Source organism: Peromyscus eremicus, chromosome 15 (assembly GCF_949786415.1).
Source record: "Peromyscus eremicus chromosome 15, PerEre_H2_v1, whole genome shotgun sequence".
Taxonomy (NCBI): Eukaryota; Metazoa; Chordata; class Mammalia; order Rodentia; family Cricetidae; genus Peromyscus; species Peromyscus eremicus.
Window position 1 is genome coordinate 16,729,280 of NC_081431.1, and position 17,174 is coordinate 16,746,453.

The 17,174-nt window shown below is 46.2% G+C and overlaps 1 protein-coding gene across 1 annotated transcript in view; it reads left to right on the plus strand.

The window, feature by feature from the left end:
* Smyd3 (SET and MYND domain containing 3) overlaps positions 1–16,416 on the plus strand; it is a 550,432-nt gene extending 534,016 nt beyond the window's left edge. Inside the window, exons 11-12 of the mRNA XM_059281034.1 lie at positions 1,661–1,769; positions 16,228–16,416. Of these exons, the coding sequence (XP_059137017.1) occupies positions 1,661–1,769; positions 16,228–16,329 (211 nt within the window). The 3' untranslated portion in view covers positions 16,330–16,416. The remainder of the gene's footprint in view (positions 1–1,660; positions 1,770–16,227) is intronic.
* Positions 16,417–17,174: the final 758 nt, after the last annotated feature.

Here is a 17,174-nt window from a genome sequence, read left to right on the forward strand (position 1 = left end):
TCCTCTAATGCTATTTTAACTCAGGCATGAATGTTTGTCTGTGTCTAGTGAGATCGCTGGGCCTTGAGGGAAACACTCGTGCCTGTCCAGTGTGGTATTTCCCCGGAGCCTCGATGTGATCCTTCGTAGACATCAGAAGCTCGGCGTTCACTTAGAGCAGCGGTTCTCAGCCTGTGGGTCACAACCCCTTTGGCGAACCTCTATCTCAAAACATTTACATTATGGTTCCTAACAGTAGCAAAATCACAGATATGACGTAGCAATGAAAATAATGGTATAGTTGGGGGTCACCACAACACGAGGAACTGTATTAAAGGGTCGCAGCATTGGGAAGGTTGAGAACTACTGGCCTAGAGAGCCTATTGGAGGCAGAATAGACAATACTGTAGGATCCAATATGATAAGACACAGTCCGGAGTCCTCACTCTTGATCCACCACCGCACCCATCCTATGCTGTACTATACGCCTGTGACAGTCGGTACTAATTGCTAACTTGACAGCTAGGAGACATGCCTCTGGGCTCACCTGGGTGAGGCTGTCTAAAGGTTAGCCTCTGAGAAGGTCTCTAGGGAATTGTCTTGATATGGACCATTCCCTGGGCTAGAGATCCCATGCTGTATATAATGGAAAGGGTAAGCTGAACATCAGCACATAGGAGTTTATTGCTATCCTCTTCTGACTGTGGATGGACATAATCTTACCAACTGTGGATTCCCTGACACTGAATTCCCTGCCATGTTGGGCGGTAGCCTGGAACTGTCAGTCAGTGAACCCCTTCTCCTTTAAGTTACTTTTGTCACGGAATTTTGCTACAGAAACAGGAGAAGAAACTAAGACAACACGAAAGGCCCCAAGTATGAGTTGAGTTATATGTATAGACGTATAGACTGGGGCACCTTAACCAGTGGTGAGAGAAAGTAAGCACATAGCTGCTGTAGAACGGTGGACCATGATGGATGCTACAACCAAGACTCAGTCAAAGGGCTTCGCAGAGGGGGTGTGGCAGCCTCTGTTTGGAATCGGAGAAATGCCCATTCATTTAGTCAACAAATATGTATTGATAGCGTGCGGGAACACCCCCAGTGCTGCTTCTCCAGAGGAGGGAGGCACCTGCCTGGACGGTCACGTGGCCATCTTTAGAGCCATCTCCTAGCTAACGCTGGCCCTGGGCCCTCCCTTCTTCAGCTGCTCCTCGTCTGTGAGCCCATGTAGCCTGGGGTGAAATGCTCCTGTGTGGCAGCAGATCCCTTCCATTTATTCCACAAATATATGTTGGTGGGAGCTGGGTTAGTGTTGGAGCTTCGTGGAAGAGGACCTGGCCCAGGTTCATATTCCAGAATGCAGTGTGGCATCCTCTAGATGTAATTGCAGAGGTCCAGACAGATTTCCTCTTTTCTGTTGTTAACCATAAAGCCATCCAGTTGTATAACCCGACCCGACTCCCAGTGCAGAAGGTATTCTAGGACTCTGAAGAGAGGTTATTATATAGCCATTCCTCTCGGTACTGGCTTCTTGATCACAAACTAATTTCACTTCAGGAGCTCATTAACATTCACAGCCAGCTCTTCCCCTATTTCCCAGTCTTCGGATGAAATACTGTCTGCAAAGGTATTAGTCAGTGAGAGCTGCTAACACTGTTGCCCTTTTGATCTCCCCCAGGATCTTTTTCCCTGGAAGCCATCCCGTCAGAGGTGTGCAAGTAATGAAAGTTGGCAAGCTGCAGCTACATCAAGGCATGTTTCCTCAAGCCATGAAGAATCTGAGGCTGGTGAGTGTGCCAAGACTTGGGTTCTGCCTGGTGTACCTTCCTCTGGCTGTTGCCAGGCCTCTACTTGGTGATTGCTAAGCTCTATTTTTAGCACATGGGTACACACACATACACACACACACACACACACACACACACACACGCCTGAGTGTGCTGTTAAATGTTTAACAACCATCTCTCAAAACATATGTCACACTTGCCAATTTCTGTGGTATAAAATGTACCCAAATGTAATTCATTTTACACTGTCGGTGTAGAAGCCGCCTGCTTGTGTATTATGTGTGCATGTGTATGTATAGGTGTGTGTGCATGCATGTGGAGACCAGAGGTCAACCAGGTGTCATTCCTCAAGAGCCAGCCACCTTATTTGGGGGAAACATGGGCTCTTTGCTGCTTGGAGCCCACTGATTGGACTAGACTGAGTGGCCAGTGAGTACCAGGGATTTGACTGTCTCCATTTCCCCAGCATTGGGGATTTTAAGGCCACTCTTCTACACCCAGCTCCTAACATGGGTCCTAGGGCTCAACCTCGGGTCCTCATGCTTGCATGACAAACACTTAACCTACTGAACTATCTCCCCGGGCTCCTAATCATGATGATTTTAACAGTCACTCTTACAAACTGGGGTGAGTCTCAGAACACCACTACAAATGTGCTCTGTCCTACAAATTACCCTTCTCCACATGCTCTGAACACAGTATGTCTCTTCTTATGGTAAGCAAGACCTGGCCATCAGTCTCTAGCCTCTGCATCTCCCCTTTCTTCTCCCTGCTGCCAGAACAGGCTGTGGCCCTTTGTCAATCAATACTGATTTACCAACTCTTAGGTCTTTACACTTCCTTTGGTCCGCTGAGTGAACATTCCAATAGAAAACAATAACGTAGAGAAAGCTCCCCACATATATCATGTACCCAACCCAGGGTAGCCATGCTTATAGGTATTTCATAAGTGATCACATTGGCCCTTCTGTTTGTGTGGGGCTCATACATACATGGTTATACTTGGTCCTTGTGACAGATGACAGTTGTAAGGCAAGACAAGTGTTTCCGTTCATGTTTGGAAAATGAAACACTAAGTTGAAGATGTGCAAAAGCCCATTTAAATCTCTCTGAGGCACAGCCAGTTCTGCATATTCTGTTTAATTCAATGTGAGTTGTTGATTAAATAACGTTGCTATTCTGAATGAGACCCATTATCGTCCCCACAGTTTAATGGAGGAGACAGACATGTGAAAAGTTTTTAAAATCCACACTAGAATGCAAGGCTCCTCCCTTCTCTCAACTGTCCCATTTAAGGAGATGATGCTTTCTGGAAACACTAAGTGTACAGAAATGCCTTCAAGCCTAGCTGAATCCCTGATGCCATTTTGGAGGCAAGGCGGGGGTAGACATGAGAGTATGTCTGGCTCTCTTCCGTTCTTCACTGGGGGCCGAAACCTTGCCATCATTGTAGAGCTTCAGCTGGGGGTGTCAAACACCCTCAGCTGCAAAGACAACCTAAGCCAGTCCACACAGACATCTCAGTGTGGGCTTATGGGTGATGTGGCTTGTGCAGAGGATGCAGACCATGGCCAGAACCTTCTGGTGACCCTCCAGAACAGCCTGTGACACCTCTTGCACTCAGTCTACCCCCTGTCATGCCTATCCTCTTCTTGTGAGGTTGCCACACCCTATCCAGAAGCTTCTCTTGGAAATCTGCTGGCATTCCCTACTCTTGGCACCAGAAATAAGCCCACGTGTGAGTGCTGAGCAAAGCCAAGGGAAGGGTGTTCTGGGAGTGGCATAGGGTCATCTGCCATGCATCTGACTTTAAAACATGCTCTCGCCCAGGACAAACCTGTTTGACTCGAGACAGTCCCAGGCTTATTCCAAACACTGTTGGCCTTAAGACAAGTCTCCAAGCTTCTAATATGTTCTTATGAGTACCCCAAGAGCAAATATGTTCCCTGGCATCCATGATGGAGCATCAGTGCCAGCTTTTGGGTCACGGGCTCAAGTTCTAGTCCAACCACATAGCTTTGTAACTCAAAGCAAGACACTTAGTCTCTCTGATTATGATTTTATTTATTTTTTCTTTTTTTTTTCTTTTTTCGAGACAGGGTTTCTCTGTGTAGTTTTGGTGCCTGTCCTGGAACTCACTCTGTATACCAGGCTGGCCTTGAACTCACAGAGATCCACCTGGCTCTGCCTCCCAAGTGCTGGGATTAAAAGTGCGCACCACCACTGCCCGGCCATGATTTTAATTATTTGTTTGTTTGTTTGTTTGTTTTTAGATGAGGATAATAACTCATCTCTGGCATTGTTTGCAGAAGTGGTTGAGGCATCACTGAGGGTATGCTTGAGATTGCTCAAGCGTTTGGAACCTTTATTGTGTTTACAGTTTGGGGTTACAACATGGTCTTCCTCTTGAACAACTAACTATATCCTTCATATTGGAGTGTTACCCCAAGGAGAGTGGGACTTCCTCAAGGGACTGATGTATCTTATGTGTCCCCTGATGGCACCAAACACAGACACTTGTGTCATCCCCCCAAACCAGTTCCCGCTGGAGTGGGTGGATTTCTTAATGAATAGGAGCCCAGTAGGGCCCTGCTCTTTGAGCTGCCTCTGTAGCAGACCTTCTCATGACCGTTTCTGAGCATTTCTTAGCAGATGACTCAAACCTACACTGCCCTGTGAGAACATGTGTGACCTATGAGTGAAGGTGCAGGTCCCGGGCTTCCAGCAGAAAGCCTTTCTCCTGGGTTTCCCCAGCATTCAGGCAACCTGAAAAGCAGGAAGGAAGCTCTCTGCTTCATTCACCCTTGTAACAGCTACCCTCTTTACTGAGTAAACCCTGAGAATAATGAAATGAAACAGCTTCCGTACGGTTTTCAAAGCCCGAGCATGAAGCAGATCTGAGAGCATCTTCAGAAACAGGAACGGGAATGCCTTACGGGTTCAGCTCGGATCCAGCCTCCTGGAGGAGGGACCCGCTCGCTCGGCCAGCTCTGATGTCCTTTGCTTGTCCCCTCTTTTCTCAGCTGGAGTTCACGTCTCAGGATGGCCACACAGCCGTCCTGCCGTCCCTGCACAGCGCTCCTCTGCATTTTCTCCCCTCTAATCCATTTCTTTCCAGATGTTTCTTGGAAGGCTTTTGTTACTAATCTGACTTCTGTGTCAGTGGGCAGATGTTTTTCTGTGGATTTGCTTGCTGCCGACTCCACGATCTGGCTCTGAGCCTGATTCCTTTGCTCGTGGTGCTTTGCTAGTAGAAGTCAAGTTACAGTCATCCTTCCTTTTCCTGGATGCCTTTTGCAACCCAGGTTCACTATGTTTCTTCTCCTCTTGTTTTGAGGATCTGTTTGGCTAGTCTGGTCCTAAACAGGAAGTACAGGCTTCAGGTCCCGGAAGTTGCTCCTTTCACTCATGCGCACTTGTCAGCTACACCCTCTCATCCAGGCGGATCCCACAGCACAACCGCGCAGGTCTCTGCTCCAGTCTGCGCCCTGCTTTCCAGCCCTTCACAACAGCCAAATCATGCAGTTGTCCTCTTCCCGTTTCTTAACTCTCTACAGTAGTTTTTAACCTCTGTGCTCATGTTCACATTTAGGAATCTGATCAGAGCCCCTGCCTCGCCAGAGGAAAGTGAACAGATCCACAGTCTTGTCTGGAAGGCCCCAAGGCCTTTCTAAGACTCTTTATGCATGTTTGGCCCCTCTGCACATGCAGGGTCACAACTTGGCATGTGGGTCAGTGGGAGGGAGGGAAAGAAGACAAAAGGGAAAAGGACATGGGGGCATGCCATAAATGCCACTGATGCCATCAAAGCACCTGGCTCTGATACTTATGAATGTCACCTACTAAATTCCAATAGGAAATAATAACATCAGGTGTGTGTTTTTAAACAACAAGAAAGAGAGGGGATGCAGCTAGAGAGATGGTTCAGTGTTTAAAAGTACTTGCTGCTCTTCCAGAAAACATGAGTTCCTTTCCCAACACTCACTTGAGAAGGCTCACAACCTCTTGTATCTCCAGCTTCAGAGAATCCAATACCCTCTTCTGACTTCTGTGGGTACCAGTACACATCTCCATGGGGGGGTGTGCTCATGTGCGCGCGCGCGCGCGCACACACACACGCACGCACACATTTTTAAACCAAATTTTATGAAAGAGGAGGAAAACAAAAAATAATGGATGAAATACAAGCATTGTGATTAAACCATCGTAAGGAAAATAAGCATAAATTTCCCTATTGGCAATTCTAAACTCAGTAGTGGCGAGGAGCTGGGTAGGAAACCTGGACTTGTGTCTCTGCCTGGCACCAACAAAGTGTAATGCTCAAACCCCCTTCCCGAGTGGTGCCAGGGGCAGCCGGATGGAACAAGGTTTGCATAAAATTCGGATTCTCAAAAGGCCTGTATTTCAGTTGAAAAATCACTTACCATACAAAGAACCAGTCCTAATCTTTAACAGCGATCAGCAGACGCCAGCTTTGAGATAGCAGATGCATTAGAATCATTTGACAGTGATTTTACAACAGCCGTTATCGAGATGCTTGAGTGAGCAATTACAAATACTATCCAAACAAATGAAAAAACAGAGAGAGTCTTGGTGACGAGAGAGAAGATGTGAAGGAACAAATAGAAATTTAAGAGCCAATAAATTCAGTGAGCAAAATAGTGAAGAGGAACTCATCACGGGAAGAGTGGTCACAGTGTGGACCAGGAAACTCAAAGACAGAAGGGTAGGAACTGCCCACTCTGAAAACAATCACACAGGGAAAAAAGCATAGTAAAAGTAAAATTGAACAAGGCCTTGAGGACCTGGGGACCAGTGACTAGTAATGTTAGGCATCTGAGATTACACTCCCAGAAGAAGAAGAGAAAAAGAATAAATATAGAAGGTACTTGAAACAATAGAAGAATCATCCAATCTAGAAAAGAAAAAGTAAGCTTTATCTCTGTCCACAGATGACAAAATTTTATATGTTGAAAACACACACACACACACACACACACACACACATACACACACACTATAACTAATAAATTAGTTAGCAAATTAGTATAACCTAAAGTCAACATTCATAAGTCATCTGTCATTCTATCTACTAACAAAAAAGAAATTGAATATTTCCATTTGTAATACCATAAAACACTTAGAAATTAACCAAAATGATGACGGAAAGACATTAAAATATAAACAGTGACATCTCATGCATATGGATTGGAAAACTGAAGATATCAACATTGCTCAGAATGATATACACATTCTCATCAAAATAGAAAAATCAGTCTTAAAATTCACATGGAAACTCAAGAGACAACCTCATCCCCAACAAAATAGCCAAAACAAATCTTTAAAAAGAACCAAGTTGGAGAATGCCAATTCCTGATTTCAACACTTACTATAGTTAGCAAAACAAAAGCTATAGTAATCAAAACAGTATGTTACTCATGTAAAGATAGACACATAGACCAACATGTACACAGTACAAATCAGAACTAGATCCTCACACATATGGAAAAGTAATTTTCAACAGCACCACTCAATAAGAAAGGACAGTCACTTCAACAAATGGTGTTAGAGAAACTGATGTCCATATAGAGAAAGTAACTCAAGTGGATGAAAATCCTCGACATAATAGCTAAAACTATAAACAGGTTAAAACCAAGAAGGAAAGCCTCACGACATCGGATTTAGCAATGATTGCTTGACTATGACAAAGGCCTGGGCAATTGAAGACCTAGTGGCCAACAAAATGAGCTTTATCAAAATTCTAAGCACTGTGCATCAAAAGGCAACCCATCAGTGGAGTGAAAAATGTAGCTATAGATACACAAAAGCATATTATCCAGCCCTAAAAGGAGTGCAACTCTCATGCATGCTATGCCATGATGAACTTTGAAGGTATTACACTAATTACATATGACACACATGTGCTACGTGATTCCACATTTGTGAGGCACCTAGAATAACTGCTCACAGCAGAAAGCAGAGCAGTGGTTCCCAGGGTCTAGGGCGAACACGCAGGGTAGGCACTTGCTATGTAACAGACACCCCTCAGCATGGCATGGTGCAGATGTTCTGCATGTGAATGACAGACATGGTTGCCCAATAGTGTGAATGTGCCTGTGGCACTAGCCGCCTAAAGATGGCCGACATGGTGTCTTAGTTAGGGTTTCTCTTGCTGTGATTAAACACCACAATCAAAGCAACTTGGCGAGGAAAGGGTCTATTTCACCTTACAGCTTGTAAGTCCACCGAGAGAAGTCGGGGCGGGAATTTAGGGCAGGAATCTGGAGGCAGGAACCGGAGCAGAAGCCATGGAAGGGTGCTGCTTACTGACTTGCTCTTTCTGGCCTGCTCAGTTTGCTTTCTTATACAACTCAGGATCACCCACTGAGGGTTGGCACAGCCCACGGTGGCCCTCCCCCATCAGTCATCCATCAAGAAGATGCCCCATATGCTTGCCTACAGGCCGTCTGGTGGAAGCGTTTTCTCACTCCAGTTCCCTCTTCCACATGACTCTAACTTGTTATCTAGTCGGCACAGCTGACTAGCCAGCTGACATGATCAAGTTTGGGATGTCACTTATATATTTTACTACAATAGTTTTCTTAAGTGATGGAAAACTACCTTAATTTAGCAAAAAGATATAAAGCTACTTAAATCCCCCCAAATTAAACATAAAGACATTCTCACCCAGATTCATTACTCGAATAGAACTCAAATCCCAAACCAATCCTCAGAGTAGCGAGAATATAAAATGAGTCCTTGCCAACAGGGGAAGAACAATCTGAATCAGAGTGGATCACCAGAAATCCTACAAAACAGCACACCGTTTTCACGTGTATTGAGAGAAAAGAACTGGTAACCCCCAAACCTGAATTCAGCAAAAGTGTCTGTCAAGCATTGAAAGGGAAATCAAGCCGGTCACGGTCACAGGAAAATTAAAAGAACTCATCACCATCCAATCTCTCCTGAAAGAATTGCTGCCCAAAGTCTCTAAAACAAAAGAAAAAACAATAGAAGAAGAGATCTTGCCGGGCGGTGGTGGTGCACGCCTTTAATCCCAGCACTCGGGAGGCAGAGGCAGGCGGATCTTTGTGAGTTCAAGGCCAGCCTGGTCTCCAAAGCGAGTTCCAGGAAAGGCGCAAAGCTACACAGAGAAACCCTGTCTCGAAAAACCAAAAAAAAAAAAAAAAAAAAAAAAAAAAAAAAAAAAAAAAAAAAAAAGAAGAAGAGATCTTGAAGCATCGGCAAGAAAGACTACAATAAGCAAAAATGTGAATAAGTGGGTTTTCCTTTTCCTCTTCGGTTGTCTATGTTGACAGTTGAAGCAAAAATTCTAATGCTGTCTGAGGGGTTCTAGAAGTATGTGTCGAAAACAGCTGGATAGTTATGTTCCAAGAGGAAAGGGGGAGAGAGAGAGACAGAGAGAGACAGAGAGAGACAGAGAGAGAGAGAGAGAGAGAGAGAGAGAGAGACAGAGAGAGAGAGACAGAGAGAGAGAGACAGAGAGAGAGTCTGTACCTGATTCCAACTGCTAAGAACGAAGACACCAATAGACTGTAATGAGAATGAGGGAGTGAGTCCTAACGCAACCACTTCTTAAAAAGCTGTGTAGGAATGTACTCAAAGACACTCCCAGATGGGTTGCATCATAGTTCAGTTGGTAGAGTGCTTGCCTAGCATACAGGAGACCGGGGGTTCGATCTCTGGCATCTCGTTGCAGGAGTGTGGTGGCGCACTCACATAATCTCAGCACCAGGGAGGTAGAGGTAGTAGGATGAGACATTCAAGGTCATTCTTACCTACACAGCAAGTTCAAGGCCAGCCTAGACTACATGAAGACTAGTCCCTCCACAAGTAAATAAATCTTTAAATGATATGTTAAAAGATAGATAGGGGAACACAGGGGGATTTGAAAAAGAAACAGACACAAAAAAGGTAGAAAGAACAAACAAAAAGTAAAGTTGTATATTTAAACTCTAGTGTAGTAATAATTACATTGTGAATGATGTAGTCTATATAAATTGCCTAAATACTCTGAAAGACAAAGATTGGTAGAATAGATGTATTTGAAAGTAACCCAAGTATGTACTGTCTAAAAGAAACTCTTTAAATATAATGATATGGACAGACTGAGAATAAAAAGATAGAAAACACATTATGAAAACATCATCGAAAGATACCTGGAGTGGCTTTGTTAGTATCATATGAGTAGACTTCAAGGCAAAGAAAGCTTTCCTAGAGACCAAGGACATCCTAGAATGGAAATGTAGCCATCTACTCAAAAGCTGAAATAACACTAAATGTGCCTGCACCAAACCACACAGTTTCAAACAGTGGAAACAAACCTGGTAGAGCTCTGCTGTGGAGCCTGAGGCAGGAGGATTCCTAGTTGGAGGCCAACCTGGACACCCTAGCAAGTTCAAGGCCAATCTGGGTAGCACAGCGAGACTCTGTTTCGAAACCCAACCAAACCAAACCTGTAGATCTGAAAGAAAACAAAGAATGGCAAGGATAGGCAGCAGCATGAAGCCACTGTCTGCAGTTGAGAAGAAAACCAGACAGAAAGCTGACAGAGGAAAGTTTAGTACCACCACTGGTCAGTCGGGCCTTGGTGATGTTTATAAAATGTCCTCCTCAACAAAGGCGGACTAGATGTTCTTTACAAGTATGTAAAGAGTGCATGTCACAGTAGAACATATGCCACATTGCTGGGCCGTTAAACAAGTACCAATTAATGTAGAAGGTTCATAGGTGTAAGAGTCAGACCAAGTGGAGTCAAAGTAGAAATCAAAAACAGTACTTGGAGACAAAACCAAAGTTCTGCCTTCCCCTCTGTATGGTGTAGTGTGTCCCACAGCGCACTGCAGCCCGAGATGACCTTTAGGTTTATTCATGATGATGCCAACGTCCCGGGAATATGTGTGACTCTTTCAGAGTCCCTGGGAGACTATGTTAATACTTACTGACTTAGTTCTGGAAAGATTCAAAGCTAAGAGGATCCCAGTTCAGTTCCCAGCACGCACATGGTGTCTTACACCATCAGTAACTCCAGCTCCAGGGGATCCATTGCCCTCTCCTGGCTTCTAAGGAGACTAGTGTACCTACATACATGCAGGCAAAACACTCAACACATAAGATAAAAATAAATAACTCTTTTTACAACATCATTATATTGACAGATTAAAGACAGTAACACAGAAGCAACTGTGTGTGTGTGTGTGTGTGTGTGTGTGTGTGTGTGTGTGTGTGCACCATATGCATGCAGTCCCGATGGAGGACAGAAAAAGACATTAGATCTCCTGAAACTGGAGTTACAGACAGTTGTGAGCTGATTTGTGGGGTCTGGGAACTGAACTCAGGTCCTCTGCAAGAGTAATAAGTCGGTCAGTGTTCTTAACCACTGAACCATCGCTCCAGCCCCAGCAACAGCAGCTCTTCCTGGCATGGTTTCTGCCAGTGACAGGCAGCCCTGAGCTCAACACATCTGTAACCCTCCATCCCGTGGGCATCCCAGCTCTCTTGCCGTCACTGCGATGACCTCCGAGGTCCAGACTGTCTAACAGGGCCAGAGCCCCTTCCACAGCATGGGCCCAGGCTTACTCACTGGAGGTGCCTGACAGTTCAGGGGAAATGAGTAGTCAGGTGGTCACTCAAGGATAGCCTGCCTCCCCCCCCCCCCCCCGCCCAGCACATTCCCCTCAAAGGGAATTGACACTTACAGTGAGACTTTGAAGGTGTGGAGGGGAGTGGGGTCTGCAGGGATGCTGCTGGGCTCCCATGGGTCCTCGGAGGCTTTGGGCTTTCCTGCTGCCTGTTGCAAAGGGGTTCAGTGGCCCTGGGGCTGCTTGTGGGTGAAGCTCCACGCTGTGTCCCCTACTGAATGCCCAGGCCACCCCCCTCCCCCAGCACACACACCGCTTTCATCTTGGGAGGGACAGAAGAGGGAAACTCACTTCAGTGTCCCCTGTGGTGACCCAATCTAGAGACTGTTATCTTTCATGTGTTTCTTTTCCTTCTGATTTTTATATCCATATTTAAATTATGCTCGGGGAAGTCATTTATTACATTCCCCAGGCTCACAGTAGAAAGCATATGAGATCCTTGATAAACTTAATATATTTATATTAAAAATTAATAAGAAAGCCATATTGTTTCCAACTTTAAATCATAATTTGATCTCATTCATTTTATTTAATACATGGCCACAAGTCTAAAATTACTTTTAAAAAAAAGATATGATGAGATGGAAATCAGTTCTGGGGGCCTTTTATTTCTCAAAGAGCCCTGTGCCTCTCATGTGGCAGACAATCTACATTGCCGTTTCCGGTGTGACATTTAGAATCCGTACGTGGGTGCAGCACATCCCACTGGCGGCTTCAGATGAATCCTCCGTCATGATTGCATGCAGGCTCCTTCTAAATGCTACCATTAAAAAATAAAATTTAATGGAAAGAGAGCAGCTTTCCCCAAACTGAGCCTGCTCCAATTTTATATTTCCTTAATCTGTTTTATAGGGCACTACAGGAAATTAAACTGGAATTGTTCTCTCTGACATGCACATGTGTAGCATTTGGGGGGGGGGGGTGCTGAGAGCAGGGAGACGCAGAGCTCCCAGCAACAGTTGTTCTGGCTTGTCCAAGATTTACCGCAGCTTTATTTTGGGGCTGAGGCGGGAGGAAGCATTCTTCTTCTTCCAGCTGAGCTGAAGAGGTGTCCTGAGCTCGCAGGGCTCTCGTCTGTCCCAGGCAGGTATTTGCCCCACGACCGTGGTAGACACAAGTGGCATCCGTGGTAGACATGAGAACCGATGCTGTCCTCCATCATCAGCTCTGCCCTGCTCAGCATGTCACATCGTTGGTACCTGCCAATGCATGAAAGTCGCTGGCAGACTTAGCATTCTTTTCTTCTTTCTCTCTATTTCTCTTCTGTATATGACTGTCACTCAGAGAAAATTGTATTGATTAATTATATCTAAGCTCTAGTTTCTGCACAAGTGATGTACTTTTGGTCCTTATCCCACCCCACCCCGACCCCCACCTCCTATCTTCACGTTAGTCCTCTGCCCCCTCGCTATGCTCCTGTCCTCTGCTTCTAGCCATCGTGGTGCACAGAATCCTGGGACACCAGCTCCCTATTCCCGTATGACCCTAGTGTTGAGGTCACCAGCAAATGAGAGGACACAGAGCATGGGCAGCATCATTTGACCTGGGCCACCCCAGGGTTCTCAGGCTTTCTAAGAAGCGATATCCAGGAGACGCTGCTCCTTCTCCATGGTCACTGCACTGTTCACAGCTGGAAGCTGTACCGGACAGGTGGAGCGGACACTGGGGTGGGTCCTGAGAGCTAGGCATCCCACTCTGCCCCCCTTAGGCCAGATGAGTTGGAGCAATTTCTTCTGATTGGGGTGTGTGGCTAGACATTTTTGCCCTGCTTTCAGGAAGCAGTCTGGACAGTGTGGCTGTGAGGCAAGATGGTGACAGCTTCCTCGTCTGCTGGGTCCTGCAGCCCCAGTGTGGTCATAGGTCCCAAGTCTCCAGTGGAGCTTGGGTACCTGCCCTGCTATCAGATGGCAGCTCTGCCCCTTCAGTGGACAGGAGAATCCTGGTTAGGACTGGAACTGCAGGAGGGTAGTGAGGAAGGAAGACTGGAACCAGAAAGATTCTTGGGAAAACACAGATCAGCCTCCACTGTCATGGTGACACGAACATGGCCTTGTCTTTTGGCCGTCAGTCAAGTCACAGAGGGGCCCAGGTGCTTCCCCAGGTGGAGAACCTACAGAAACAACCACTAGGCGAGGCCTCTGGTCCACTTAGGAGCTGTGAGAACCCACCAGCAGAGGGCACTGTACCGGGGGAGCCCTTTTTGGGGTGGATGCCGGGAAGGATCCTGTTTGCAGGGAGGGGGCTCTCCCAGAGAACATTCACCCTGGCCTGCACATCACAAGCATAGCCAGCCCTAGGTAAGTAGATGGGGACAGGACAGCCACAGTGGCTTTCAAGAATTTGCCACGAAGGGTCTGATCTAGAAGCTTCTGTAATGACACCACCATCCAGGTCTCTGCCTCAGACCCCAGCATGTCCAGCACAGCAGAGGGCTCAGGGCGGTGCAGGGGAAAGAGAATAAAACATGAGGCACCAGATGTTGGCTTTTAATCTCCCAGAGCTCGGCTGCCTGCAAGGTGGGGCAGCGCCTGCTCCTCCTCTCCCCTGCAGCAAGCCCTGCCTCGGGACATGCGTGCAGTAACTGTGCAGCAGGACAGACCTGTGTAGATTAACAAGAAACACGCTCCCTGCATCTGTCCTGTCCCCTCCTGTGCACCTGACGGCCACTGCAAGCCCAGAGCCATCGGGGCTTTCTTTCAGTTTGCCTTTTTTTTCTTCTAACATCTAAATGTCACCCCATCCCCTGCCCCTCCAACACAAACACAAACACACACACAGACACACACACACACAGACACACACACACACACAGAGACAGACAGGAGGGAGAGAGACAGAGTGAGTGATATATATATATATACACATATATGTATATATATATATACACACATATATGTGTGTGTGTGTGTATATATGGAGTATATATATGTATTATGTATGTGTGTGTGTGTATATATATATATATATGGAGGGAGAGAGAGAGAGAGAGCGCCTACTTGTTTTCTGTTGTTTAAGCCTAAAGGGAACACCTTTACAGAAACATGGAGAGAAGCCAAGAGCTCAGGCTGCCCGCAGCCAGCAGTCACAAAGCTTTGTTGCCCTGTCTTTCCCTTTGTAGAGGCCAGGGTATCTGGCTTGATGGATATGTCGCGAGGACAGAGCGATCTCACAGTGAGACCTACTCAGTTCTTTCCAGTTCCAAATCTCTATGGCTTTAAGGTGTGGGAACCCAAGAATTCCACCCCTAAGGATTTATCTCAGCAAATACTTAGCAAAGAAAAAAAAAGGAAAAGGAAAATAGATACACACACAACAATAATAACAACAGGAAACCCGTAGCTGGAAGCTCTGTGTCATAGCATAATCAAAAACTACTGGAAGCGACCTAAATTTTCAAGAGGAGTTTATGAAATAGTGTCTGTCAGCTAACCATGGGGGAGCGGTGCACACCTGGAAAGTGGCAGTCATGTTGACTTTAGCACAGAGTGGTGGGTAGTGACTATGGTTGCTGGGAGTTACAGTGGGGTGCAGAGGGGGAGGTTAGGTTGTCCTGGAGCCCATTGCCTGGTGCTTCCCAGCCGCCAACACCACATCTTAAAGGGTCTTTAGAACACATTCACACTAGATACAGTAGCTTCGGATTCCCTGCCCTGCTCCTGCCCTATCTCGCATTGGACGTCGTACTGCTGCTGTTTGGGCCATTCATTGCTCCCTAGAGAACCATCCAAAGACTCAGTAGAGCAAAGAACAATAAGATGTTCACAGTTCCGGGTGAGGAATTGGAACTGGGCATGGTGGGAATGGTCTCCAGCCTTGCCACGGTGCCTGGCTGGCTTCTGCCTGGATGCTGGAGTCATCCAAAGCCTCACTGGGCACATATCTGGTGGCTTGGCTCTGCTGGCTGTCACCCAGAGCCGCCACATGTGGCCACTGTACACGACTCTGGCTTCGTCACAGCTTAGAGGCTGGTGTCCCAGGAGCAAATGCTGGAGACCAAGGCAGAGACTCCTTGACTTGAAGTTGCTGGCTTTATTCCTGCTGTGCTCTCATGCTGGAGAAGCCACAGGCTCAGCCCAACTTTCAAAGTACTCTAGAGGTTGAATTTCAAGATCTAGTGACAGACTGGACATGGAGACTAAAGAAGGGGTCAGCATGCCACCACTGTACTAGCACACTCCAGGAAGAGACTGTAAAAGGCGTGTGCACAGTACATAGGGATTCAGATTTAAAAATATCATGGGACAGCAATATAGCACATGGGTGGAAGAGCTTGCCACCAATCCTGGCAGCCTGAGTTCGATCCCTGGCACCCACAGGGTAGGAGAGAACTAGCTCTCTCACATTGTCCTCTGACCCCTACACGCACACCATGGCACCTACATAGCTGCCCTACACACACACACACACACACACACACACACACACACACACACACACACACACACAAAACACAAAATAAATAAAGCTTTAAAACCTGTTGTTAGGGGAAGCAACATACCAGTTCTTCTTTCGTGTGACTTACTGGTCTTGGTGAGAATTACTGAACCCTTACACTATCCATCTAAACCTGAGCATTAGTATAGTCTCTGAAGATCATGTCGACCCCAGGGGGACCAGTGCGCAGCCCACTCTCTAAGCACCCACGCAGCACCCGTGCCATGGTGCTGCCAGCCCTCAAAGACTGATTGTTCCCCCTGTGGGCCACGGGGCCCCCAGATCATTGGGAAATGGTGAAAAGCCAGGCAGGGCCTTGTCTGCTTTGAGATACTCACCTGTCGCCTTTCCTTTTTCCTTAGGCCTTCGACATTATGAAAGTGACCCATGGCCGAGAGCACAGCCTGATTGAAGATTTAATTCTTCTCCTGGAAGAATGTGATGCCAACATCAGAGCCTCCTAAGGACAGCCAGAGGGACAGGGGAGGTGGCGCACCCTCATTGAACGCCTTACGGAGGTCACACACTCTGTGATACCTGCTGTGTGAACCTCCTGTAGAAAATGCCATTCTGTGTTTGTGTGGGTAAGATGTGTTTCTGTGGTGTGTCGTGAGAAGACCTATTCGTGGTAGAGCAGGGCCATTACAATAAATACGAAAGATGAGTTGAAAATGCCATCTGGCAGCTTGGCTTTGCCTACTCATAGGTAATTTGGTATTTAAGATCTCAGTATTGGAAATACGAACTTACCAAAACTAGGCTGGAAGGCTGGGTGGTGGCGCACGCCTTTAATCCCAGCACTTGAGAGGCAGAGGCAGGTGGGTCTCAGAGCTCAAGGCCAGTTGGGTCTACATAGTGAATTATAGGACAGCCAGGGCTATGTAGCAAAACCCTGTCTCAAAAACAAAAGAAATCAAAAATAGGATGAAATAAATTAAAACTTCCTTTTTGGATGTATATAGAGGTAATGGATTAAAATAATCATTTTCACATGTACTCTAAACACAAGTGTACGTCCATTTTATCAAGAAGCAGATTTTTCATTGTTGTTCTTTTTATTTTTATTGACATGTACTTAATAATGTGATTAGCTGTGATATTTCAGTGTTTGAATACACATGTCCAGCATATACCTATTAAAGGACAAATCTGGCCTCCCTTTTATTTCCTGCCTCTTCAGTTCCCCATTTCTCACAATCACCCATCCTAACTCTCACACACAAGGGAGAAAGTATCACACTTGTCTCTGTCCCTGGCTTATTTCACTTCCTATCATTTTCTTCAGTTCTATCCATTCTGCTACAGATGA